At 40.6% G+C, this 25,567-nt stretch overlaps 2 protein-coding genes and 1 long non-coding RNA gene across 3 annotated transcripts in view; 2 read left to right on the forward strand and 1 right to left on the reverse strand.

Moving 5' to 3' along the window:
- The window catches only part of LIAS (lipoic acid synthetase), a 939,974-nt gene that overhangs the window by 528,078 nt on the left and 386,329 nt on the right, over positions 1 to 25,567 (forward strand). The gene's annotated exons all lie outside the window — the stretch shown is intronic.
- Positions 1 to 25,567, reverse strand: part of LOC126032527 (uncharacterized) — an 891,448-nt gene that overhangs the window by 320,447 nt on the left and 545,434 nt on the right. The window lies entirely within an intron of this gene.
- N4BP2 (NEDD4 binding protein 2) overlaps positions 1 to 25,567 on the forward strand; it is an 83,912-nt gene that overhangs the window by 17,827 nt on the left and 40,518 nt on the right. Inside the window, exons 5-8 of the mRNA XM_049790205.1 lie at positions 8,737 to 9,856; positions 13,008 to 13,132; positions 20,831 to 20,919; positions 24,524 to 24,600. Coding sequence (XP_049646162.1) covers positions 8,737 to 9,856; positions 13,008 to 13,132; positions 20,831 to 20,919; positions 24,524 to 24,600 — 1,411 coding nt within the window. The remainder of the gene's footprint in view (positions 1 to 8,736; positions 9,857 to 13,007; positions 13,133 to 20,830; positions 20,920 to 24,523; positions 24,601 to 25,567) is intronic.

Raw genomic sequence — 25,567 nt, forward strand, 5'->3', positions numbered from 1 at the left:
TCAGAAATAGCTCCTGGCAGGCATGGGGACCATATGGGACACCGGGATTCGAACCAACAACCTTAGGTCCTGGGTTGGCTGCTTGCAAGGCAAACGCCGCTGTGCTATCTCTCCACCTCCCCCCCTGTTTTGTAATATAAGAAAATTATTCTAGATTTGGGAAGGTTTGCTAATGTGTGACAAAACTTTCCTTTTATTGGGGGGGGAGCTTTACTCCTTGCTCTGCACTCTGTAATTGCACCTGGTGGGCTGAGGTGACACTATGGGTGTTTAAGATCAAATCCAGGTCAGACATATCTGGTAAAACACCAGGTAAAAACTAAGTAAAACACCCTAGACCAGGGGTGGCGAACACGTGGCTCTTGAGCCGCATGCCGCATGCGGCTCCCGGCCAAAATGAATGCGGCTCTTTGCCTCTTATCATGATTTTATCTACTGTGGCTCTTTGCCAAGTTTGGATTTTCTCCCCCAGACTGCGTCCTCCCATCTCCCATCCCTCAGAAACACCTGCACCGGCCAGTGAGTGGAGGACGCAGCACACCCTCACCATCACTGCAGGAATTTTACCCTCACTCAAAATGGCAAAATGCAATATGCGTTTAATATATTATTGTTAAAATTAGATGCTTTTTTGTGTGTTTGCCTGTTTTGGCAGGTCACTGTGTAGTGTGGCTCTCTGACTCTCACAGCTTAAAATTTTGGCTCTTTGTGTCGAACTTGTTCACCACCCCTGCCCTAAACAATTGTATTTTTGCTTCAGCCCCCAATCTCACATTTTGATTCATCATATGATCTATGATATGAGCATATTATCATGGTAGATAGGGCCTTTATCTAGAACACTTTATTTTCAGCAGGAATGATGATAGGATTTTCTAAGCCTGATCATGACATTATCTTCTTTCTTTTTTTTTTTGGTCACACCCAGCAGCGCTCAGGGGTTATTTTTGGCTCTGTGCTCAGAAATTGCTACTGGCAGGCTTGGGGGACCATATGGGATGCCGGGATTTGAATCACCATCCTTCTGCATGCAAGGCAAATGCCCTCTTCAATGCTATCTCCGGCCCCTGACATTTATCTTCTTCTTTTATTTTTTTTATTTTGGTTTTTGGGTCACACCCAGCGTTACTCAGGGGTTATTCCTGGCTCTATGCTCAGAAATCACTCCTGGCAGGCTTGGGGGACCATATGGGATGCCGAGATTCAAACCACCATCCTTCTTCATGCAAGGCAAATGCTCTACCTCCATGCTATCTCTCCAGCCCCTGACATTTATCTTTTAATTTTGTTTTGTTCTGTGTTTTTGGACAACATCTAGTGGTGTTTGGGGATTGCTTCTGGCAGTACTATGCTGTGTTAGGGATTGAATCTTGACTTCCTACATGCAAAACATACGCACTAGCTTTTTGAGTTATCATTCCAGCCTGTTTTCTTTTTCTTTTTTTTTTAGCCTGTTTTCTAATTTGATGATGTCTTTAAAACTTATTTGCTGCACATACACTGGCATAGCAATTGAGAATTACAAGAAAAATAAATCACCTTTACATTCTACCAAAAATATATTGTTTTTCAGAATCTTCTCTATGCTTTATTCATAAATACTGTTATTTGAGGAGCTTGAAAAATAGAATTGAGAAAATATTTTGCCTTTTATATTAAACTTAGTACTTTTGGCTGTGTTGCTCTAATCTTGTGTGTGTGTGTGTGTGTGTGTGTGTGTGTGTGTGTGTGTGTGTGTGTGTGTGTATGTGTGTATGGGAAGGGTGGGGAGTACATTCAGTATGCCCAGTGTTGCTTTGTGTGTGTGTGTGTATGGGGGGGTGGGGGGTACATTCAGTTATGCTCAGGGGAGTACATTCAGTTATGCCCACTGTTGCTCTAATCTTTGGGGGGGGGGAGGGGGGAGTACATTCAGTTATTCCTAGGGCTTACTCTTGCCTTTCAAGGATCACTCCTGGTGGGGCTTGGGAGACCATATGGGAATCAAAATTCAGTCAGCTTTGTGTAAACAAGCACCCTACCCACTATTTTATCCTTTCCTAGTAGTTTTCTTAGCTTTTGGGGGATTTTAGGGAGAGATACTGCAGTGCTCAGGGATTACTGCTGACATTGCTCAGGGATCATTCCTGTCAGTGCTCAGGGGACCAGTGCTTGGGATTGAATGCATGTAGTCTGGGTTGAGGCAAGTGATGTACTTTCTGTACTATTTTTCTGGCTCTTATTTTTTTAGTAGGTTTTTAATACAGTGAGGTGTAATTTAGCTTTAATTTGTCTTAAGTTTTTCTTGATTAACATTGTAGAGAATGTTTTCATATAAATAGCCTTTTCTTCTTTTGTTCGAATTTTGATTTTCTTAAAACAAAAAGCCAAAATCAAAACAAAAGTTAAGCTCCCAAAGTTTGAGAGTGTGTGTGTGTGAGTGTGAGTGTGAGTGTGTGTGTGTGTGTGTGTGTGTGAGAGAGAGAGAGAGAGAGAGAGAGAGAGAGAGACAGAGACAGAGACAGAGACAGAGAAAGAGAAAGAGAGAGAGAGAGAGAGAGAGGGGACAAGAATAATTTATGATTCTGGGAAGCATACTGCTAAATTTTTTACTAAAGGAGTTTGCTGATTTGGTTTTTTTTTTTTTTTTTGTTTTTTGGTTTTTGGTTAGGGGTTACTCCTGGCTGTCTGCTCAGAAATAGCTCCTGGCAGGCACGGGGGACCATATGGGACACCAGGATTTGAACCAACCACCTTTGGTCCTGTATTGGCTGCTAGCAAGGCAAACACCGCTGTGCTATCTCTCCGGGCCTGGGTTTGCTGATTTGTGATATACCAGTATTGTATGAGTATAGTGTTTTCATATTCACTGTGGTCCTTTTTTCTTTGTGTAGTGTTATTATTATTATTATTATTATTTTGGTTTTTGGGCCACACCCGGCGGTACTCAGGGGTTACTCCTGGCTGTCTGCTCAGAAATAGCTCCTGGCAGGCACGGGGGACCATATGGGACACCGGGATTCGAACCAACCACCTTTGGTCCTGGATCGGCTGCTTGCAAGGCAAACACCGCTATGCTATCTCTCCGGGCCCGTGTAGTGTTATTTTAATGAAAATGAAATTGTACATTTTTGGCTTATTTATTTAAATTTTTTTTGGAGGGCCCACCTTGCTATGTTCAGTGGTTACTCCTGGCTCTGCACTTAAGAATCACTCCTGGAGGGCTCAAGGGACCATTGAGATGCTGGGTATTGAACTCAGGTCTGCTGCATTGTACAAGGCAAATGTCCTACCTGCTGTGCAATCGCTCCAACACCTTGTCCCTAATTTTGATTTTTGTTATATGGATTCATATGATCTTAATGTTTTCTTTTACTGTTTTAATATTTATAACATGTTAAAACATTTTTCAGGTATGTCACATCGTTTTGTGCTGGGAGTTGGAGGGGAACTATGGGATTGAATTTGGGGCTCCTGTCTGCATGCACTGAGGCTCTTTACACTACTGTCAGCCTAACAACATTTTTGTGTGTGTGTGTGTGTGGGGGGGGGGGAAAAGTGAGGGGGAGTCCAGGTCACATTCAGAGGTGTCTAGGGAGCTAATCTCTATCATACTCAGGATTCACTCTTGATATTTCTCGTCTGTATTGGGTGCTGGAAATTGAGCTTGGGTTGACTGCATATAATGTAGAGCTTTACTCCCTGCATTAACTCTCTAACCCCTCTGCTTTTTTAGGGATAGATGGTGAAAGGGAATGTCCAGGACCATTCATTCCCAGTGGTGTTGGGGGGCCACCGGTGCCATAACCAGTGGTGCTTTGGTGGGAATCATGTGATGCTCAGGATCAGACTAAGGGCTTGACTATATAAGTCACGTACTTGAGCACTTGAGCTCTTTCCAGGGCCAAGGATTTCCTTTGTGGTTATCTTGATTACCTACCCATTTATTAATCAGTCTTTATGTTTTACTGGCTTTTACTTTATACTGTATACATGCCCAGTTGTGGGTTGATAGTTTCTGTTGCAAATTTGGGGGGGCACACCCAGTGTTGATCAGGCTTCTTCTTGGTTCTGTACTCAGGAATCACTCCTGTCAGTGCTCAGGGAACCATAGGGGATTCTGAGGATTGAACCTGGGTCTGCCGTGTGCAAGGCAAGAACCTTACTGTACTACCGCTGACCAACTGTAGATTATGGAAATACTACTTATATTTGCTTTCTTTTCCTTCTTTCTGTATTAGGATTTTTGCTATAATCTAACTGGCCTTTGTCAGGCTTGCGTTCCATTTTTTCTTTGGTTTCTTTTTAAATGGAAAATTACTTGGGTATTGTACTGGACATTATTGGATATTGCACAGCACTTTTTTGTGGATGATCCCATCTTATCCTCACAATCCTTTCAACCTAACAACCTCCTACAGTATTGTAGGAGAGGTAGGTAGGTACTTTTTTTGGGGTATGGGGGTGTTGCACCTCCAGTGGTGCCCAAAGCTTAATACTGGCTCTGTTCAGGTATGACTCCAAATGGAATTTAGGGCCATTTGTGGTGCTGGGATTGAACCTGGGTTGATTGCATGCAGGACAAGCACCTTGCCTGCTGCACCATCTTTCTGGCCCCAAAGTAGGTAGTTTTAATCATCCCCATATTGCAGATGGGGAAATCAAGACTTCGGAAAATTATGTAACTTGTCCAAGTGTGTTCCTGATACCAAGTAAGGATTTAACTGTCCATGTTTTGTTTCTCTTTCAGAACTATTACTTACTGTGCATACAAATCATGCTCATATTTCCAGCACTAAAATCAGACATTATAGTTATGACTTTATGATTTTTGTTTGTTTCAGGGCCATATCTGGTGGTACTCATACTCAGTGTATACTCCTGGCTCTATCTGTGCTAAGAGATGACTCCTTGTGAGGAACGGAGGACCAAATGGGGTGCTGGGATTGAAGCCATATTGATTGTGTGCAAGGCAAACTCACATCCTACTGTGCTGTCTCTTTGGCTCTGACTATCATTTTTTAGTGACTTGGACCATATTAATGAGCTTTGTTTATCTGTTTGCAAGGAGTATGATACCTTTTAGTATTATTGATAGTAGATTCATTGAGGTAGTTATAAACATATAATTTTTTATTTTTGGTTTTTGGGCCACACCTGGTGACACTCAGGGGTTACTCCTGTCTATGTGCTGAGAAATTGCTCCTGGCCTGGGGGACCATATGGGATGCCGGGGGATTGAACCGCAGTCCATCTTAGGCTAGCGCGTGCAAGGCACTGGCCCCGTGTTGCAAGTCAGCCCTTGATGGGGCTGGAAAGAGATGGGATGGAGGATGAGGTCTTTCTCCTCCAGCTCGGACCATTCGTCTGCCACCCTGTTCAGCTGGCAGGTCTGAGGGTTAGGATGGCGGTGAAGAAAATTTACAGGCAGTCAGGCTTCAGGAGATATCAGCTTTATTCAGTGGATAAGGCTGAAGAATCCCCCAGCCTTCCTCAGACCCTTGCTTTTATACACAAGAATCAGGTACCACCTTAGGGTGGGGGCAGAATACCAAGTAAGGAATAATACAATATACTATCACCAGGTCACACCTTAGGGTGGGGCACAATTATTGATTAGGGTAGGATCAGTAACCCAACAGCCCCCATATATAGTGTTAAATAATTAATGATGATGCTGGATGGAGATGGATGGAAGGGCCTTTCTGTGCTATTCCAGGCCACGTGGCTCTGCAACCCCCAATAACCGGCAGGTCTGGAGGTTCATGAGAGCTGCGGGTATTGAACTCACTCACAGGCAGGCTTCAGGAAGTATCAGCTTTATTCATACCCTATCCACCACATGTGTGGTGAATCTCAACCATTTACGCATGCTATCCCTAGCTTGCCCTGCATCTTAACTTCTTTCATCCATGTCACCTCCAACCTCCATCCTGGCATCAGACCAAAAAGGCCCTAATCCCCTGGTTCAAAGGCCTTATATAACCTTCCAAGACCACTCCCAGGATTGGGAGGGGTCTTGCAGGTAAGGTTACAGTAATATCCGGTTCCCAAGACCCCTCCCAGAAATGGGCGGGTCTCAGGTAGATACACCTAAATCCAGGGTGGAGTTACATCCATATATAATATTTCTAACTCAAATTCTATGACAGGTGCTTTCTCTTGAAGTTCCTTCAGAAAATAAAAATGATTTATTTGGGGCTGGAGCAATAGCATAGCAGGGAGGGCATTTGCCTTGCACGTGGTCGACTGGAATTTGATCACAGCATCCCATATGGTTTTCTGAGTTCGCCATGAGTGATTACTAAGTGCAGAGCCAGGAAATAATCCGTGAGTACTGCCAAGTGTGATAAAAAAAAAAAATAAAGACTTATTTGGGGATTTAGGAGCTTGGGCCACACCTTGCTGTGCTGGGGACTACTCCAGCTATATGATGGTGGGCCATGTATATCCAGAGATTGAACTGGGGTTAGCTGTATACATAAAAAAAAAATTTGGCACTCCCAGAGATACTCAGTAGTGATTTCTGACTCTCAAATTTAGGAATCACTCCTGGTGGGGTTTGGGGGACCATCTAGGATGCCAGATATTGAACTTGGGTAGGTTGTGAATAATACAAACATCCTGCTATAGTATTGTTTTGTCCCTTATTTATTTTAATTGATTCCACTAGACTGCAGAGAATCATTAAAGATAGTAAGACCCTTATCTAACTCACTACATGAAATATTTCTAAATACCTGGCAGTGGAGATGCTTTGATTAGAGCAAGACATATCCTTTGCACTTGGGACATACTGATACCTTCAGTCTCCCCAAAGATGGGAACCTTATTTTTTGTTTTGGGGTCAGAGTTGGCGATGCCAGGGCTTATTTATGGTTCTGCTCAGAGATCGCTTCTGGTGATCTTGGGGGACCATATGCTATGCTGATGATTGAACCTGGGATAGCTGTGCGCAAGGTAAATGCCCTTTCCTATGTACTATTGCTCTGGCCTCAAATATGTGAAACCTGTCAGGATGACTTGTGGTAGCGGGGGACTATTTTTACTCTCCTCTAAAAAGAAAGAATAAAATAGATCTGATATGTAGTATTTGCTCAGACCTTATTTTGCTATTCATTTTGAACCATAGGGCCAATTTAGATTTTCTTGGGGGTACTAGAGTACAGCAGTAGAGCTCTTGCCTTACACATGGTTGACCTGGGTTTGATCCCAGGTATCCTATGTGCTCCCCCAAGTTCTGCCAGGAGTGGTCCCTAAGCACTGATGGGTGTGGCTAAAAATCTGAGGGGAAAATAATTTTGTTTGTTTTGGGGGGATCACACCCAGCAGCGCTCAAAGGTTACTCCTGGCTCTACACTCAGAAATCGCTCCTGGCAGGCTCGGGACCACATGGGATGCCAGGATTTGAACCACTGACCTTCTGCATGAAAGGCAAACGCCTTACCTCCATGCTATTTCTCCGGCCCCTGGGGAAAAGAATTTTTAAAGAGAGCATTTAAAGTACTTAATATTTTAGGGGCCGGAGTGGTGGTGCTAGAGGTAAGACTACCTTGCAAGCTCTAGCCGAGGACAGACCGTGGTTCGATCTCCCAGTGTCCCATATGGTCCCCCCAAAACCAGGAGCAATTTTTGAGCGCATAGCCATGAGTAATCCCTGAGTGTCAAATGGGTGTGGCCCAAACAAAAGTACTTAGTACTTAATATTTTAAAAGGACATTGCAGACTAAATACATTTTCAAGCTTAAAATTTTTTTTTTTTTTTTGTTTTTTGTTTTTGGGTCACACCCAGTGGTGCTCAGGGGTTACTCCTGGCCGTCTGCTCAGAAATAGCTCCTGGCAGGCACAGGGGACCATATGGGACACCGGAATTCGAACCAACCACCTTTGGTCCTGGATCGGCTGCTTGCAAGGCAAACACCGCTGTGCTATCTCTCCGGGCCCTAAATAAATTTTTCTTAGAGGAGGGGCCATACCTGGTGATGCTCAGGTTGTCATATTTAGTATTACTAAGTAATCACTCCCTTATTGTGCACAGGGCACCATAATGGGATGCTGAGGATTGAACCTGGGTTGGCCACATGCAAAGCAAATGCCTTACCCACTACACTATACTATGACTCTGGCCCACTTACATTTTTATTTTTTTTTTGGTTTTGGGCCACACCCAGTGATGCTCAGGGATTACTCCTGGCTATGTGCTCAGAAATCACTCCTGGCTTGGTTGCCGGGGGATCGAACTGTAGTCTGTCCTAGGTCAGCCATGTGCAAGGCAAATGCCCTACCGCTCTGGCCCCCTACTTGAATCATAAAATATATCATGAAATAACTTATATTTATAAAAATAGAAATACTTTTTTATGTTTAAACTGAATAAATTAATTAGAATATGTACTATATGGCTGCTTATTTGCTTCATTTATTACTGTCATCTGAAAGTAATAATATTGCATAGCTCCATCATTTAGACCTTTGACTAATGCAATGTCATGTTTGAAAATATTAATTATAAAAGACTGAAAGTTTATTTTGTAAAAAAGGAGGTAGAAAGTTTATTGGAAAGTAGAGAAGATAAAAGGAAGTCCCTATTTGGGGAGGAATTTAGTACAGGACTAAGTGAAAGTGTTTTACATTGTGTCCAATTCTGAAAAAAAAGTATAATTTTACATGGATTTATCAAATTAAGTTTCAGCATTTTTAAATGGATACACATTTTTGTTGTTGTTATTATTATTATTATCCTTATTTATTGTACAGTTGAAAATGCCATGGATTGTTTGTTAGAATTATCTGCCACTGATACTAAGATAGAAGAATCATCCTCAGAAAACCTCTTTGCTTCAGAGAGTGAAGTAAATGCACCGGAATGTGAAATAATGGAGAAGTATTCTCCAGAAGAAGATAGTGAAGATTCAAAAATGGATTCATTTTTGGACATGCAGCTAACTGAAGACTTGGATTCCTTAATACAGAATGCTTTTGAGAAATTGAATTCTTCTGATGACCAATCATATCCATTTTTGCCTGTACAAGATATTAATGGTTTTAGTGACCCAAGAACATTTGTAAGTTCAGATTCCAGTAGTGTGACTCCCATTCTTTCTACACAAAATACGGATTTGAACAGTGAAGATTCAGAGAATTCTGCCTCTACATTAAATTCCAATCCCTTAACTTTACATTCAGTCTCACATGAGTCTGAAGGTTTTGTAAGCGATAACTTTTTGGCATTGGAGGAAACTCTTGTCAGTAATTCTCTAAGTGTGGAGGGTTGTAGCAATCTCAGTCAAAGTCACAAAGAGTGTTTAGAATCTGAGTGTGCTGAGACTCAATTCTCCCAAGATCCTGTCAGTTTGGATACTAATGAACCTTTAAAAGTTGTGCAAAACCCAGGACTTGGTTTACCAGGTACAAGTGATAATCAAAATTCTACTTCTGTTTCTGATGTGCTTGTATCTTCTGAAGAATTAAATGTAAAGCCACACAAACATGGGGACCTGGCATCGAAGGGGAAGGATGTAAATTACGGTCCCCTAATCACCTCTGTCCCTCTCCTACTACCACCGCCTCCACCTCCACCGCTATGGAATCCAATGATTCGTCGTTTTGACCTCTTTCAAGGAAACCGTGGTTTTGTGGCTCCTGTTGTAACTACTCCAGCTGCACGCTGGAGACCTGTCAACTATTCATTTCCATCTCCGGTTATTTCTCATGCTTCTCCAACAAAGGGTTGGAGGAATAAAGAGGGAACAAATACTTATCAAGTACAAGAAACTCCAGTTTCTCAGGTTGTAAGAAAGAAGACACCATCTTATGTTGGACTTGTTCTCATACTTATCAGAGGGCTTCCGGGATCAGGAAAATCTGTTTTGGCAAGGTAATAAAGTTTAATCAATTTTGCAAAAGTTAATATATGAACGAGAACATTAATAACAGATGGATAATATTAGAATGCTCTTACTTAATGATGTTTAGTATTCAGTAAATTGTTTTTACTAATAATTTTTAGGTAACAGTTATAACGTAAATTTTTTCTATATTTCTATATACAAAATTTGCTATAATTGTAGCTAGCAATTATTACTGCTAAGCTTTTCACAAATTTTTATTGAGTTCTTTCATTTCAGTATCATTTCAGAGGTAGAACAGAAAAGAAATAAAAGGTTGATTTTAGTTTATTAAGAAATCAATAAAAATATATGTGGAAGAGAAATAATTTTGCTGGCATAAGGATGAGCTCAAAGTTTCAGAGTAATAGTTTAGTGGGCAGAGTAGATTAAAGTGTTCTGTTACAGAGTGGGAACTTAATATGTTTTTAATAGAAGTTCGGATAGAAGTTGAGGTTTTTCAACTGTGTTTCATAATATTTTAAATTAGCATGCAAGTTCAAGAAAATGAGTGATAAAAGAAATTTTGGATTGAAGTCATGGGTGAATATCTTTTTTTTTTTTTTTTTTTGGTTTTTGGTTTTTGGGTCACACCCGGCGGTGCTCAGGGATTACTCCTGGTTGTCTGCTCAGAAATAGCTCCTGGCAGGCACGGGGGACCATATGGGACACCGGGATTCGAACCAACCACCTTTGGTCCTGGATTGGCTGACTGCAAGGCAAATGCCGCTGTGCTATCTCTCCGGGCCCATGGGTGAATATCTTAAAAACAGTTTTGATGGTGGGTATAAGACAGTTAATTTGGCAATTAGATGGAGAGGAGAAGTTGGGTAATAGTGGAAAGGAGGCTATTGTTGGTTTCTTTTTTTTTTTTTTTTTTTTGGTTTTTGGGCCACACCCGGCGGTACTCAGGGGTTACTCCTGGCTATCTGCTCAGAAATAGCTCCTGGCAGGCACAGGGGACCATATGGGACACCGGGATTTGAACCAACCACCTTTGGTCCTGGATTGGCTGCTTGCAAGGCAAAGGCCGCTGTGCTATCTCTCCGGGCCCTATTGTTGGTTTCTTAATGTAGCTAAGAAATATACTCATTTAAAGGAAAAAGGGTCATATAACAGAAAACTTAAAGAGATGAAGATAACTGTAGGAGTATTTGACAGTCAGATCAAGAAGCGTTTACTAGAACTGATGTGAATGTAAAAAATTTCCCCCCTAGGTACTGGAGATGAAACCCAGATCCTCATGCATTCAGAGCTCATCCCTGACTCTGACAATAAGATTTTTTTTTTCTTCCCCTTTTTTGTTTTCTGTTAAATCAGGCTTAAAACAGTTATCTTTACTTAGTAGGTGTTGATAAAAATTAAGTTCAAAGTATATTTAAAATTTAAACATATTTGTACATATTTTAGGAGAGAATAAATATAAATCTTTACCAGTGGTTAAGAAGAATTTGGCCCGGAGAGATAGCACAACGGTGTTTGCCTTGCAAGCAGCTGATCCAGGACCTAAGGTGGTTGGTTCAAATCCCGGTGTCCCATATGGTCTCCCGTGCCTGCCTGGAGCTATTTCTGAGCAGACAGCCAGGAGTAACCCCTGAGCACTGCCGGGTGTGGCCCAAAAACTAAACAAAAAAAAGAAAAAAAAAAAGAAGAATGGTAATTTTGGGGGCTGGAGTGATAAGGTGCTGGCACTAGCCTAGGACAGACTAAGGTTCGATCCCCTGGCATTCTATATGGTCCCCCAAGCCAGGAGCTATTTCTGAGCACATAGCCAGGAGTAACTCCTGAGCATCATTGGGTGTGGCCCAAAAAAACAAAAAACAGAAAAAGAAAAAACTGTTGCTATAGATTCTGTTTTCATAGTGTATTCATGTAAGAGTTAAAATCTAGAATCAGAATAGATGCAAAAAAAAAACAAAAAACCTCACTAAAACATTTTATTTTGTATAATTTAGCAGCTAAAACTAGTAGTCTTATTAACATTTATTTTTCAATATTTTGGGTTTTTTTTTGTTGTTGTTGTTTGTTTTTGGGTCACACCTGGCTGCACTCAGGGGTTACTCCTGGCTCTGTACTCAGAAGTCGTTCCTGGCAAGCTCTGGGGACCATACGGGATGCCGGGATTCAAACTACCATCTTGTATGCAAGGCAAATGCCTTACTTCCATGCTATCTCTCCGGCCCCTATTTTTCAATATTTTGTCATGATTAAGTAAACTTATAGAAATATTCAGAGTTCCATATATTTGGGCCATGCCCAGCTGTGTTACTACTCTTGGCTCTGCACTCAGGAATCACTTCTGGTGAGCTTGGGAATTGGCCATGTGCAAGGCAAAAAGCACTACCCTCTGTATTATCACTCCAACCCCTCCATTGACTTTTAGATATTTGATTACTGTCAAGGAACTTGCCTATCTTTTTTTTTTTTTTTTTTTTTTTTTTGGTTTTTGGGCCACACCCGGTGATGCTCAGGGGTTACTCCTGGCTATGCGCTCAGAAGTCGCTCCTGGCCTGGGGGACCATATGGGACGCCGGGGGATCGAACCGCGGTCCGTCTCCTAGGCTAGCGCAGGTAAGGCTTACCTTACCTCCCGCGCCACCGCCCGGCCTGGAACTTGCCTATCTTAAAGTGACCTTCCACTTTGAGTGGATGAAGAAGATCAGTGTGTATGAAGTGATCAGATCAGGAAAGTTGCTATCATTCACATGAGGCCCTGGGTTGTATCACTGCAAAAAATTATATTTTTACATGAACAAAGATATATTTGCTTTAGATTAATTTTTTTGGAAGTCATAATTTTACTTAGAGAATTTTTTTTTTGTTTTGTTTTGTTTTGGTTTTTGGGCCACACCCGGCGGTGCTCAGGGGTTACTCCTGGCTGTCTGCTCAGAAATAGCTCCTGGCAGGCACGGAGGACCATATGGGACACTGGGATTCGAACCAACCACCTTTGGTCCTGGATCGGCTGCTTGCAAGGCAAACGTCACTGTGCTATCTCTCTGGGCCCTACTTAGAGAATTTTTAATGTTATCTGTACTCACTTTCATGTAAATAATTGTTCTTGAAAATTTAATTTGATTTATAAATAAATTAGAAGAAAATTAAATTTGTGAAAATTTATTCCATTTATTTTTTTTATAGGACTTTGCTAGAAGATAATCCAAGTGGTGTGATTCTTAGTACTGATGATTATTTTTTTATAAATGGACAGTACCAATTTGATATAAGGTACTTAGGAGAAGCACATGAATGGAACCAGAATCGTGGTAAGAACAAATATCAGATTTGGGGTAATATTAAAAGTTAAAAATATAAAAGGAAAAAGTCCATTATTTGTTTGATATGGGTAACAAAAAATTATTAGTAATTAAAAAATTTGTTTTTGCTTGTTGGTTTGTTTTTGTGTCACACTGAACTGTACTCAGGGCTTCTTCCTGGCTCTGTGCTCAGGGATCATTCATTGCTAGTGATTTCGAGGACCACATAGGGTAATGTTTTCTGGGTGCAAAGCAAGTGCCCTATCCTCAGTGCTATCATGCTAGCCCCAGTTTAATTTGATGCAGGGGTCCTCAAACTTTTAAACAGGGGGCCAGTTCACTGTCCCTCAGACCATTGGAGGGTCTGACTATAGTAAAAACAAAACTTACGAACAAATTCTTATGCACACTGCATATATCTTATTTTGCAATGAAGAAACGGAACAGATACAAATACAATATGTGGCCTGCGGGCCATAGTTTGAGGACCACTGTTACATGACATTTAAATTATGACCTTTTTAAATAGGGGATGCCAAGACCTGGCTGTGCTTTGGTTTTATTCTTACTCTGCACTTGGGGATCATCCTCATGGGGTGTGGGGAATTATATGGGATGCTGGAATCGAAATATACCAGTACTTCCTTGGCCTTGACTCCTTGCAAGGCAAAAGCAAGGCAAGCAGTCTATCCACTATACTGTCTCTTGACCTGTTTAGTTTTTTATAGAGAATAGGGTGAAAGAGACACTATGTGCTCATTGAGGAATGAAAGAAGAAAATGTAGTATGAATTTTGTCACCACAGTTGTCTTGTGATCTTATTCCCTTGATTTTTGCCTAAGCTCTTTAGAATTGCCACCATTCACACTTGTGACATGTACCTCTTATGCCATTCAAATTCTCTAGAAACTGTATTCCTGTGGAACACAACCTTGAATTGAATTGTTTCTGCGTAGGTTCACTTGAACTTGGAGTACAAATACTGTTGGTTACTTAAAATTGTGATTCCCTGGTATTCTTAAACTTAACTTACTTTTTGTTTTTGTTTTTCGGCCATACCCAATGATGCTCAGGGGTTACTCCTGGCAATGCGCTCAGAAATCGCTCCTGGCTTGGGGGACTATATGAAATGCCGGGGATCGATCGAAGTTCCATCCTGGGTCAGCTGCGTGCAAAGCAAACGCCCTAGCACTGAGCTACCTTACCTTACCTTAAACTTACCTAACTTTAACTAACTATGAGTACTCTTGACCGTGATTCCTGGTAACTGTCCTTCTTGAAGTTGATGCCACAGGTATTTCCAAGTACTTGTGTCTGTGTTATCTCTGGTCAACATGCTTGCCTGCTTGATTTTGGTTTTAGTGCTGCTGCCGGGCTCATTACCACAAATTCCTGGTGTTTACCTAGGTTTGCACTTAATTGTCTCTGCTGCAGCTGGCCCTTGTGACCATTGTTGTCTGGGTGCTGTCTAGCACTGTTAACCATGGATCCCCAGCACAAGCTCTTGAGTAGTACCAGACGTAATGAGACAAACAGCTTACTTGTGTTCATGGTTCAAGACAGAAGTCTGGGAAGAACCCTGACTACAGTAATTAAGTAAACTTCCTAAAGAGTTACACTCAGTGGTTCTAATAATACTCAATGGAAGATAAATTCAACAAGGACAGAGAAAGTATGAGAAAAGTTTAATCAGGAAACAGAGCTAAAGACTATATATAGTAAGTGGGTCAGGGATATTGCACAAAAAGGCAGTCATGCTTTTGCATGTGCCCTGAGTTAAATGTCCAGCACCAGATGGCTCCCTAAAAACTATGGGGAATGAACCCAGGCACCTCCTAGTGTAGACCAAAACAAACAAACAAGAAAAGAATAGTAACTGAAAAATTAGTACTAAAAATACTAAATTAGTACTAAAAAATATATGAGTATTTCTCATATATAGTGTATGAAGTATACAATATATTCAAGAGAGAGAAGCTGATGATAGAATCAGTGAGCTCAAGAATATGGATAAAGAAAAAGGAATTAGGGTCTGGGATGTAGCTTAGTATAATAGCACTTGCCTTGGAAGTTTGAGGCCCTGGGCTTGATTCTGGCACTGCAGAAAAAGAAGTGAATAAAAAAATAAAAAAATAGAGGAAATTAATGCCATAATATATATATATATATATATATATATATATATATTTTTTTTTTTTTTTTTTTGTTTTTGGGCCACACCTGGCGGTACTCAGGGATTACTCCTGGCTGTCTGCTCAGAAATAGCTCCTGGCAGGCTCAGGGGACCATATGGGACACCGGATTCGAACCAACCACCTTTGGTCCTGGATCGGCTGCTTGCAAGGCAAACACCGCTGTACTATCTCTCCGGGCCCAACACCATAATATTTAAAGACGAATAATATTTGCATCATCTGGGAAGAATAAAGGATTTGAATTTTAATTTTAAGCAATAACTGAGAACTCTATTCTGAGGAAGAAAATAAATTTAGTTTCAGAAAGCTCAAAGTATTCCAAATTAAGGAAACCAAACATGCATATTAAAGTATGTTATAAGTAAAATGGCAAAAAAAAAAAAAAAAAAAAAAAAAGCCCAAGCAAGCGAGAGACCTGTGTGATCAGGCAGCAATTGCTGTCTATACAATATAATGAACTTGGCCTGTGCATTTAGGTGAGGTCACACTCATGGATGTGGCCTCCCTAGTGGGCTAAAGTTTACTTGTCTGCAAAACAATGTCCCTGAAACATCCCTAAGAGATGTATTCTCTAAGGGGAAGATTGACAGTGCTATAGGAAAGAAGCATCTTAAGACTACAAAAGGAACCATGGTAAAGTAATACAAAACCCTATCATGCCCTGTGGGTGAAGACTGCAATTTTACAGACTCAATCAGTACTAATTGCTCTGTAACTTCTCTGAAATGGAGTTCAGAGTGGATATGTTTCGGATCGTCTGTGAGTGCAAAGAAACAACGGAACTGTCAATAAAACACTAGTGGACATGAGAGCAGAAATAAGAAAATATAAACTAATGTCACAACTGAAAAACATAAGCAAAATTAAAGAAGGCTTCACCAGCAGAGTAACAGCTGCTAAACATTGAATCAGCTCAGAGTTGAAATGCAGAAAACCTCCAAAAAAGATGGAAAAAAGTCTCAAGATAAATGAAAAGACAACAATAGATCTTTGGGTTAGGTTAAACATTAACAATGTAAGAGTCGTTGGGGTTCCAGAGAGACAGGAAGAAAACCCTATGAAGAAGCTACAAAGACACCACTGCTAAGAAGTTCTCACTTAGAGTTGGAGTGCATGCACCCACATCCTGGATGCTGAAGAGTACCAGCAAAAAGATACCCAAAGAAAAACACCTCAAGGCACATCCTAATCACAATGATAGGAACCTTAGAGATAGAATACTAAAAGCTGGAGCCAGAGATATAGCATGGAGGTAGGGTGTTTGCCTTGCATGCAGAAGGTGGTTCGAATCCTGGCATCCCATAAAACCCCCCAAGCCTGGGGCCGGAGAGATAGCATGGAGGTAAGGCATTTACCTTTCATGCAGAAGGTCATCCGTTCGATTCCTGGGTCCCATATGGTCCCCCGTGCATTGCCAGGAGCAATTTCTGAGCACGGAGCCAGGAAAAACCCCTGAGCACTGCCGGGTGTGACCCAAAAACCACAAAAACAAAAAACAAAAAACAAAAAACCCCAAGCCTGCCAGGAGCGATTTCTGAGCATAGAGCCAGGAATAACCCCTGAGCGCTGCTGGGTGTGACCCCCCCCCCAAAAAAAAGTATAGACTACTGAAAGCAGCAAGATCAAAAATGAAAATTATAGGAGTTAAAAAAAAAAAGGAAATTACATACAAAGGAGCATCCTTAAGATTTACAGCAGATATATCACAAGCAACTCTCCAGGCATAGGTAGTGGTGGGAAATAGTGAAAAAACTTAATGAAATGAACACTGCACCAAGAACACACCACCCAGCCAGACTTTCATACAAGTTTGGAGGAATAATATATAGTTTTATGGATAAGCAGCATCACAGGAACTTAAAAAGAACTGAAGGGGGGTACTTTAAGGCAAAAAAAAAAATGACACAAAATTCTATGATAATGTTCTCTTAATATACGAAAAGCATCAACTAAGAGAAAATAGCAAAATGGGTCAAAAAATTGAATACAATACTTATTCTGCTGTCTTCAAGCAATATTTGAATAGTCAAAGCAAACACAGACTCAAAGTCAGGTTGGAAGACAGCCCTTTGAGCGAACAACTCTCAAAAGCCTGCGCTGGCCATACTAATATAGAAAACTATAGACTTGGGTCTGGAGCAATAGCATAGTAGTAGGGAGTTTGCCTTGCACATGGCTCACCCGGACGGACCCACATTAGATTCCCGGCATCCCATATGGTCCCTTGTGCCTGCCAGGAGCGATTTCTAAGCACAGAGCCTGGAGTAACTCCTGAGCCAGCTGGGTGTGGCCCCCAAAAAACAAAAACAAAACAAGCAACCAATCCCAACAACAACCACTTCCAAAAACAAAAACAAAAACAAAAAAAACCTCATAGACGAGGTTTATAAAGGTTATAAGGGTATTTCTTACTAATGAATATGTATATCAGAAAGAAATCACACTCAAACATATGTACCCTTTGAGGGTCCAGCAAAATACTTAGAACAACTGCTAATAGATTTCAAGAAAGACATCTATAGTAGCACAATAGTTGGAGATTTCAACACTGCTCTGTCACCTCTGGATAGATTAACCAGACTAAAAATTAGTAATGATATACTGACTTTAAAAGAAGAAATGGAAGAAAGGGTTAGTGTGTGTACATATATACTTATATATCTGTGTGTGTGAGTGTGTATGTGACTTTGCATCCCAAGAGTGCTGAATACACATTCTTCAATGGACATAGGGCATTCTCCAAGATAGATCACATGCTGGGCCATATAATATACCTTCACTAAATCAAGAGGTAAGAAATTATATCAGCTATCATTTCAGACCTCGATGCACTGAAAATAGAAGTGAATTATAACAAAAACAGGGAAATAACAGCTGGAAATTAAATAGCTCACTAATGAACAACTGATGGGTCAGATAGGAAGTCAAAAGATTCCTGGAAACAAATAATAATGAGGACATGAACTATAAGAATTTGTGGGAGGGGCCGGAGAGAGCACAGCGGTGTTTGCCTTGCAAGCAGCTGATCCAGGACCTAAGGTGGTTGGTTCGAATCCCAGCGTCCCATATGGTCCCCTGTGCCTGGCAGGAGCTATTTCTGAGCAGATAGCCAGGAATAACCCCTGAGTGCAGCCGAGTGTGGCCCAAAAACAAAAACAAAACAAAACAAAACAAAAAGAATTTGTGTTGGGGCCAGAGTGATAGAATCCTTGACATCACATATGGTACCCAGAGCCTGCCAGGAATAATTCCTGAGTACTGCCAGGTGTGAAGTTCCCCTTGCAACAAAACAAAAAGGGCAAATTTATAGCTTTGCAAACATTGATCAGGAAAAGAAAAAGGGCCACATAAATACCTTAATGACACAGCTTAAGAAATTGGAAAAGGACCAATAAAATGAGCCAAAAGCAGGTAGGAGGATGGAAATAATAAAACTTAGAGCAAAACATTAATGATCTCGAAACCCTAAAAACTATCCAACATCTTTGACCAAGCAAGTGAGAGCAAAGATAAACAAATGGGACTACATTCAACTAAGAAGCTTCTGCACCTTAATGAAAATAATGACCAAGATACAAAATCTGCCCACTGATTGGTACATATACACAAAGGAATATTATGTAGCTGTTAAGAAAAAAAATAAAGTCATGAAATTTGCTTATACATTGAATATAGATGATATGCTAAGCTAAATGAATCAGGGTGATAGGGATAGACATAGAATGATCACACTCATTTGTGGGAATATAAAAAAGATTAGTATGATAATAATATCCAGAGACAATATAGAGATGAGTAACCTGGAGTCTATGGTAGGAAGCTTGCCACAAATAGTGGGGGAGTGGAGTGCAGTTAGGGCAAAGGATTGACCACTATGACAATAATAGTTGGAAGTGATCACTTTTGACAAACTGGGTGTTGAAAGGACATAAAATGATAGGCATGATACCCCCTTCAGTAACTATATTGTAAATCACAGTGTTTAAAAGTGAAAGGATGGAATGGTAGATAGAGAAAAATGTCTGTCATTACAGGTAGGCAGAGGTGAGGCAGGGAGAACAGTGGGAAACAAACAGGACATTGATGTTGGAAAATGTGCACTTGTGAAGGAATGGGTGTTGGATATTGTTGACTGAAACTGAGTCATGAACTATATATCTCACGGTGACTTAATTAAATAAAAGGAATAAAATAGCAAAAAAAAAAAATCAGAGCAATAGAATCTTCCAAACATCAAAACGAAGGCAGATAGATGTAAGGGAACTCTTATACTTTGCCAATATTTTTTGGGAAGGTATGAGGGTACACATCTAGCATTTCTCTGGTGTTGCTCCTGGCTTTGTGCCCAAGAATCACTCTGGTGTGTTTGGCAGGAATATCTAGGGTGCTGGGTGTCGAATTGGGGGTCAGTTGTGTCCTAGGCAACTACTCTCCCTGTACTATTCCTCTGGCTCAACTTTTTGCCATTTTCTGAACAGGAACTTTATAGACTAGAATGGATGGCATGGCGAGATATGTAGAAAGTTGTGAATGGAAAAACCTCCAGCCAAGGATATTATACCCAGTTTTGAGGCTTGAAGGAGTGATAAATGACCCCCCCCCCCACATGTATAACATATATAGGGTAGTTAATGTAAGTTATCACTAAGCCCAATCTGAAGGAAGTGCTGAAGGATCTTCAATAACAGGAAAATAAATTATAGTTAGAAATAACAAAATAATTCAAAACACTATGGTAAATAGTAATATTTGGGGTTCAGAAATCTGAGCTTGAAATTTACTTAACTACTATCTAAACCTTTTTTTTTTCTCTCTTTTTTTTTTTTTTTGAACCATATATGATGATGCTCAGTGACCTACTGCACTCTATGATAATTTCAAAGCAAATATACCTTCAGGAAATAAGATGGGCTTAAGCCATAGTACCTGGGTAAGAATATGCCTTGCATGCATCTGACCTGGGTTTAATTCCTGGTATCCTATATGGTCCCCTGAGCTTTACCAGAAGTGATTTGTCAATGCAGAGCCAGGCATAACTCCTGAGCATCACTGAGTGTGGCTCAAAAACAACTACAACAATAGTTCAAGAACAAAATATCTAATTTTGTATGGTGACAGGTATTAACTGGCTATTACAATAAGATGTTTGATATACAAGAGGATTAAGTATTGAATCATCTTGTGTATTGGAAATTTGTATGTAATAGCTTAATTATACCTCCATATGAAATAGAGTAGAATGGGGCTGGAGAGATAGTTTAGTGCAGATTGCTTACCTTGCATGTGGCCAACCTAGGTTCAATCCCCTGCATCCCATGTGGTCCCTTGAGCACCTCCAGTAAGTAGTAATACCTGAATGCATAGCCACAAGTAACCTGAGCATCACCAGGTGAGGCCCCAAAGCAAACCAAAGAAAATATAATAGGAAATAAAATTATTCCATGTCTGTTATTTAATTTTTAAAATATGCAGATAATATTAAAATTGTCATCTTTCTCTTTGTGTTTTGCAGCAAAAGAAGCTTTTGAGAAGAAAGTGTCTCCTATAATAATAGATAATACAAACCTACAGGCATGGGAAATGAAGCCATATGTTGCTTTGGTTTGTACTAAGAAATGTTGAATTTTTAATAATGGGTCTAAATTACTTGGAATGTTAATTAAAGAAGTGATTCTCAAGTGTTTATTTCTTAGATTATAATAAAACTTTCTTTGGCCTTCACATAATGAAATTTTTCCGTTAAAAATTTATTCAGTTTTTAATGAGATCAGTCTTTAAAATCTGTTTGGTAGGTAGAGGAATTGTACAGTGGTTAAGGTGCTTGCTTTGCTTGCAGTTCACCTGATTTAATCACTGCCACCATGGCACTTTCAGGAGTAACTATTAAAACAGAGCTAGGAGTAAGCCCTGAGTACCCCTATGTGTGCTCCACTCCCACAGAAACTTTGTTTTTTTTATGTCTTATAAAAGATAGTGCTATAAAATGACATTGTGTGAATGTAAATTGTATTGACTCTGCTACTCCCAGTTTCACTTTATTACCCAGCAGTGAATGATACGTTCTTTTTTATGAAGTTAGTCCTAAGGTAACTCAAAAGCTACATGACTATTTTTACTTATATTTTGTCTTTTACTGAACAATGGTTTTTCTTTCTTTTTTTGGGGGGGGGTTGGTTGGGGCTTCACGTGGCAGTACTCAGGGGACCATATATTGTGCCAGATATTCAAATTGGGATCAATTGCATACAAGGCAAACCCTTTACTTTCTATAGTAGCTCTCTGACCCCAACAGTGGCTTATTTCTGTCAAAGCATTATACAAAATTTTTTCTATTCATTTCTGTTTTGGTGACAACACCTGGCACAGTGTTCAGGGTTTACTCCTGGCTCTGTGTTGAGCTGGTAACTCCTGGCAGTGCTCAGGAGAATACATGATTTGCTGAGTATCAAACCTGGGTCAGCTGCATGCAAAGCAAATGCCCTACTGGCTGTACTTTGTTCCTGATCCTGTGCACAATGTCATCATTTAATAGGTCATTGTGTTGACTAGCTTTTTTCTTATTAGTTCCAGGTAGTACTTATTTGGGTTTTATGTGCCACATATAGCCTTCATTTTATTTCCTTTATTTTATTTTTTTTTTGGGGGGGGGCCACACCCGGCGGTGCTCAGGGGTTACTCCTGGCTATCTGCTCAGAAATAGCTCCTGGCAGGCACGGGGGACCATATGGGACACCAGGATTCGAACCAACCACCTTAGGTCCTGGATCGGCTGCTTGCAAGGCAAACACCGCTGTGCTATCTCTCCGGGCCCTTCCTTTATTTTTTTTAAACTATTCTTTAAAGATAAAAATCTTTTCTTCTAGACTAACATGCTGTTTGATGGGCTGAATTTAAACTATTTATTACCTGTTTAGGTTATTTAGAAACCCACTGTCTGACTCTGAAAAGGTTGTGTTTAATTTGGTGCTTGAGTGAGGAAGTAGAAGTAATAGCCACATTATGGGGCATTATGTCACTGCTTACCTTGATACTATCTGGGTTTGCTTTGGTTTTTTTTCTGTGAACAGTAATCACTTGGCATCTTATAAAACTGACCATAGTGGAAAAAAGGAGGTCAGAAATGTAATGGGAAATGATTTTTACCATGAATTACATGGAAGATACATTAGTCTGCTCCTGCTACCATAACATGATATCTTAGATTGAGTACCTAAATGAACAGAAAGGAAATTTGTCTTTGTTCCAGAGGCTAACGTTAGTCTGGAAGTTAAGGCCTGTCAGGGTCATTTTCTGGTAAGGAGTCTGCCTAGCTAGTAGCTAGATGTCTTTTTGTGCTCTCACATGCTGAAGAACTATGTCTATGGTATGTATATCTTTTGGTAAGCACGCTAATTTTACCAAATATGGGTCCTTTATGACCTCACTTGGCTATAGTTACTTATAAAGGTCCTATCTCCAAATATAGTTAAGAGGGGACATAAATGTTCAATCTATAATAGAGGGTTTTGAATAGAGCAGTGTGGTGCGGCTCTTGACAGGATCACTTGTAATGCACAGTTCAGACTAAACATAGTGAGAACAAGGATAGAAGTAGATTAGAGGACTCTAGCAATCACTAAAAGAAGAGATTATGGTGGGGGCTGGAGAGATAGCACAGTGGTAGAGTGATTGTCTTGCACTCAGCCAACCCATAACGGACGGTGGTTCAAATTCTGGCATCACATGTGGTCCCCCGAATCAGCCAAGAGTGATTCTGAGTGCAGAGCCAGGAGTACCCCCTTAGCACTGTTGGGTGTGACCCAAAAACCAAAAAAAAAAAAAAAAACCAAAAAAAAAAAACCAAATAAAAAGAAAAAACCCCAAAAACAAAAGGAAGAGATTATGGACTGGAGAGATAGCTCTGTGAGCTAAGAGATAGCTCCATGGCTGGGGAGATAGCTTGGTAGATTAGAGTGCTTGTATGTAGGAAACCAGAATTCAATTTTTGGTATAGCATGGTCCCCTGGGCATCACTATGTCAATCCCTGAGTACCTCCTATATGATCTCCAAATAAGAAAAAAAAGTGTTGGAGTGATATAGTATAGTGGGTAGGCCATTTGCCTCACACACTTCTGACCTGGATTTGACCCCCTGTACCCCATATGGACCCCTGAGCTTTCCAGGAGTAAGCCCTGAGCATCAAAGGAGGTGGAATGTTCCCCCACTCAAAAAACAATAACAAAAGCAAGATTATGTTACTTGTGCCTTAGTGATGCACACAGCTGATCTGATCTTTATCCCTGGTGCCCCTATATGGTCTCCTGAGCACCACTAGGATGCTTCTTGAGTCCAGAGACAGGAGGAACCCGACCATCTTTGGGTGTGGATCAGAAAAAAATTATGTTGCTCAGGTGAGCAGTGGGCAGTGAAATTAATTGTTTGATGTGGAATCAAATATAATTAATTAATTGATGTGTGTAGTTGGAAGTTGTTTTTTGTTTGTTTGGTCCATATGTAGCGATCCTCAGGCTTTACTCTTGGTGGTGCTCGGGGGACCATATGGGATGCTGGGGATCCAACCTGGGTTAAGCTGCGTGCAATGAAAGCACCTTACCTGCTGTACTTGCTCTGACCCTATTAATGGAAGTTGTAACGGTGCTGTCATCAACAAAGTGGAGATAAGTACAGGTAGAAGAGTTTGGAGGAGAACATGGGGATGGATTTCAGGTTGTAGAAATGCTACACCTGGCAGTGCTTACTCCTGGCTCTGTGTGCAGTGATTGCCCATAGGACCACATGGCATATCAGGGATTGAACCTGGTCTGTTGTGTGCAAGACAAGAGCCTTATCTGTTTTCATTGTATAGCTGAAGCTATATTTAGTCCCATATTATAATAATTAATGTATTCTTTTGTTACAACGATTTCTATGTCACAAATAGTGATAAACTGTATGTTCTGGTGTGTCTTTGCATGTGTATATTAAGTATTTAATGGCTGAGGTTGTTAGAAATTAATCATTATGTCTTAGTGTTTTGAGTCATAATCTGGCAGTGTTTAGGGTTTGCCCTCAGTGATGTTCGGGGGACTGTGAGGTGCATGCAAAATGTGGATTCTAACCCATTGAATTCTTTTTTCAGCCCCAACATATTTTTACTGTGGATCAAATGAACTGAATTTCATGGAAGTAATTATTTTTAACTTATTTTGTCTTTTTATGCTATAGTCTCAAAAATTTAAATATAAAGTGCTTTTCCGGGAACCAGACACATGGTGGAAGTTCAAACCAAAGGAACTGGCGAGGTAAAACTCAGAGACTACTTTCTTTGTTTGTAAATCATATAAAGTCCACCTCGAATATATTTTTTTTTATAAATATTGAAACAAATGGATCAGACTGCAACTTTGCCACTTAAAAATCTTAAAACAGAGTCAGGAGTAAGTCCGGAGTGTGGTGTGAATCAATCTCTTCACCCCAAGATTTTTTTTTTTTGCGGGGTGCATACCCAATTTTACTTGGGTTACTTACTCCTGGCTCTGCACTCAGGAATCACTCCTGATGGTCTTGGGGACCATACGGGATGCTGGGGGTTGTACTTAGGTCAGGTACTTGCAAGGCAAACGTTCTACCCACTCCAAGGTTTTGATTGAGCTTGAGATAGCACTGGGTTTAGGTCATGTTCAGTCTCCAACACTGCATGAGAGTGCACAGCTTTGCCTCATGTGGTTTAGAGCCTCTGATTACTATCAGTTAGGGGTCTGGGGGTCCTGGACCAGGGAGCATATACTTGTGCTTTGAGCCATCTGGTCCATTTTGACCAAGCATGTTGGGAAAGGCCTGCATCCCTTGAGCCTGTGGGGGCCTCCTTTCTCTCCGTAGATTTGCTTGATGGATTGATGTTTAAGAGAGTAATCAGAAGGCCTGGAGTGATAATAAAGCAGTTAGGACACTTGCCTTTCATGCGAGTGACCTGGATTCTATCCATAGCAGTCCATATGGTCCCCTGAGCCTGTCATGAGTGATAGAGAGCCAGGAGTAAGCCCTCTCTATCACCCAATCTGTCTCCAAAACCAAAAATATTAAAAAAAAAACCCTCATGTTTTTTTTCTTTTTTTAAAATTATCTTTATTTAAATACTGTGATTACAAATATAATTGTAGTTGTATGATTACAGTCATGTAAAGAACACCCCCCCTTCACCAGTGCAGGATTTCCATCACCAATTTCCCAGATCTATCTACTCCCCACCCCACCCACACCTGTACTCGA

This window comes from Suncus etruscus, chromosome 16, assembly GCF_024139225.1.
Source record: "Suncus etruscus isolate mSunEtr1 chromosome 16, mSunEtr1.pri.cur, whole genome shotgun sequence".
Lineage (NCBI taxonomy): Eukaryota > Metazoa > Chordata > Mammalia > Eulipotyphla > Soricidae > Suncus > Suncus etruscus.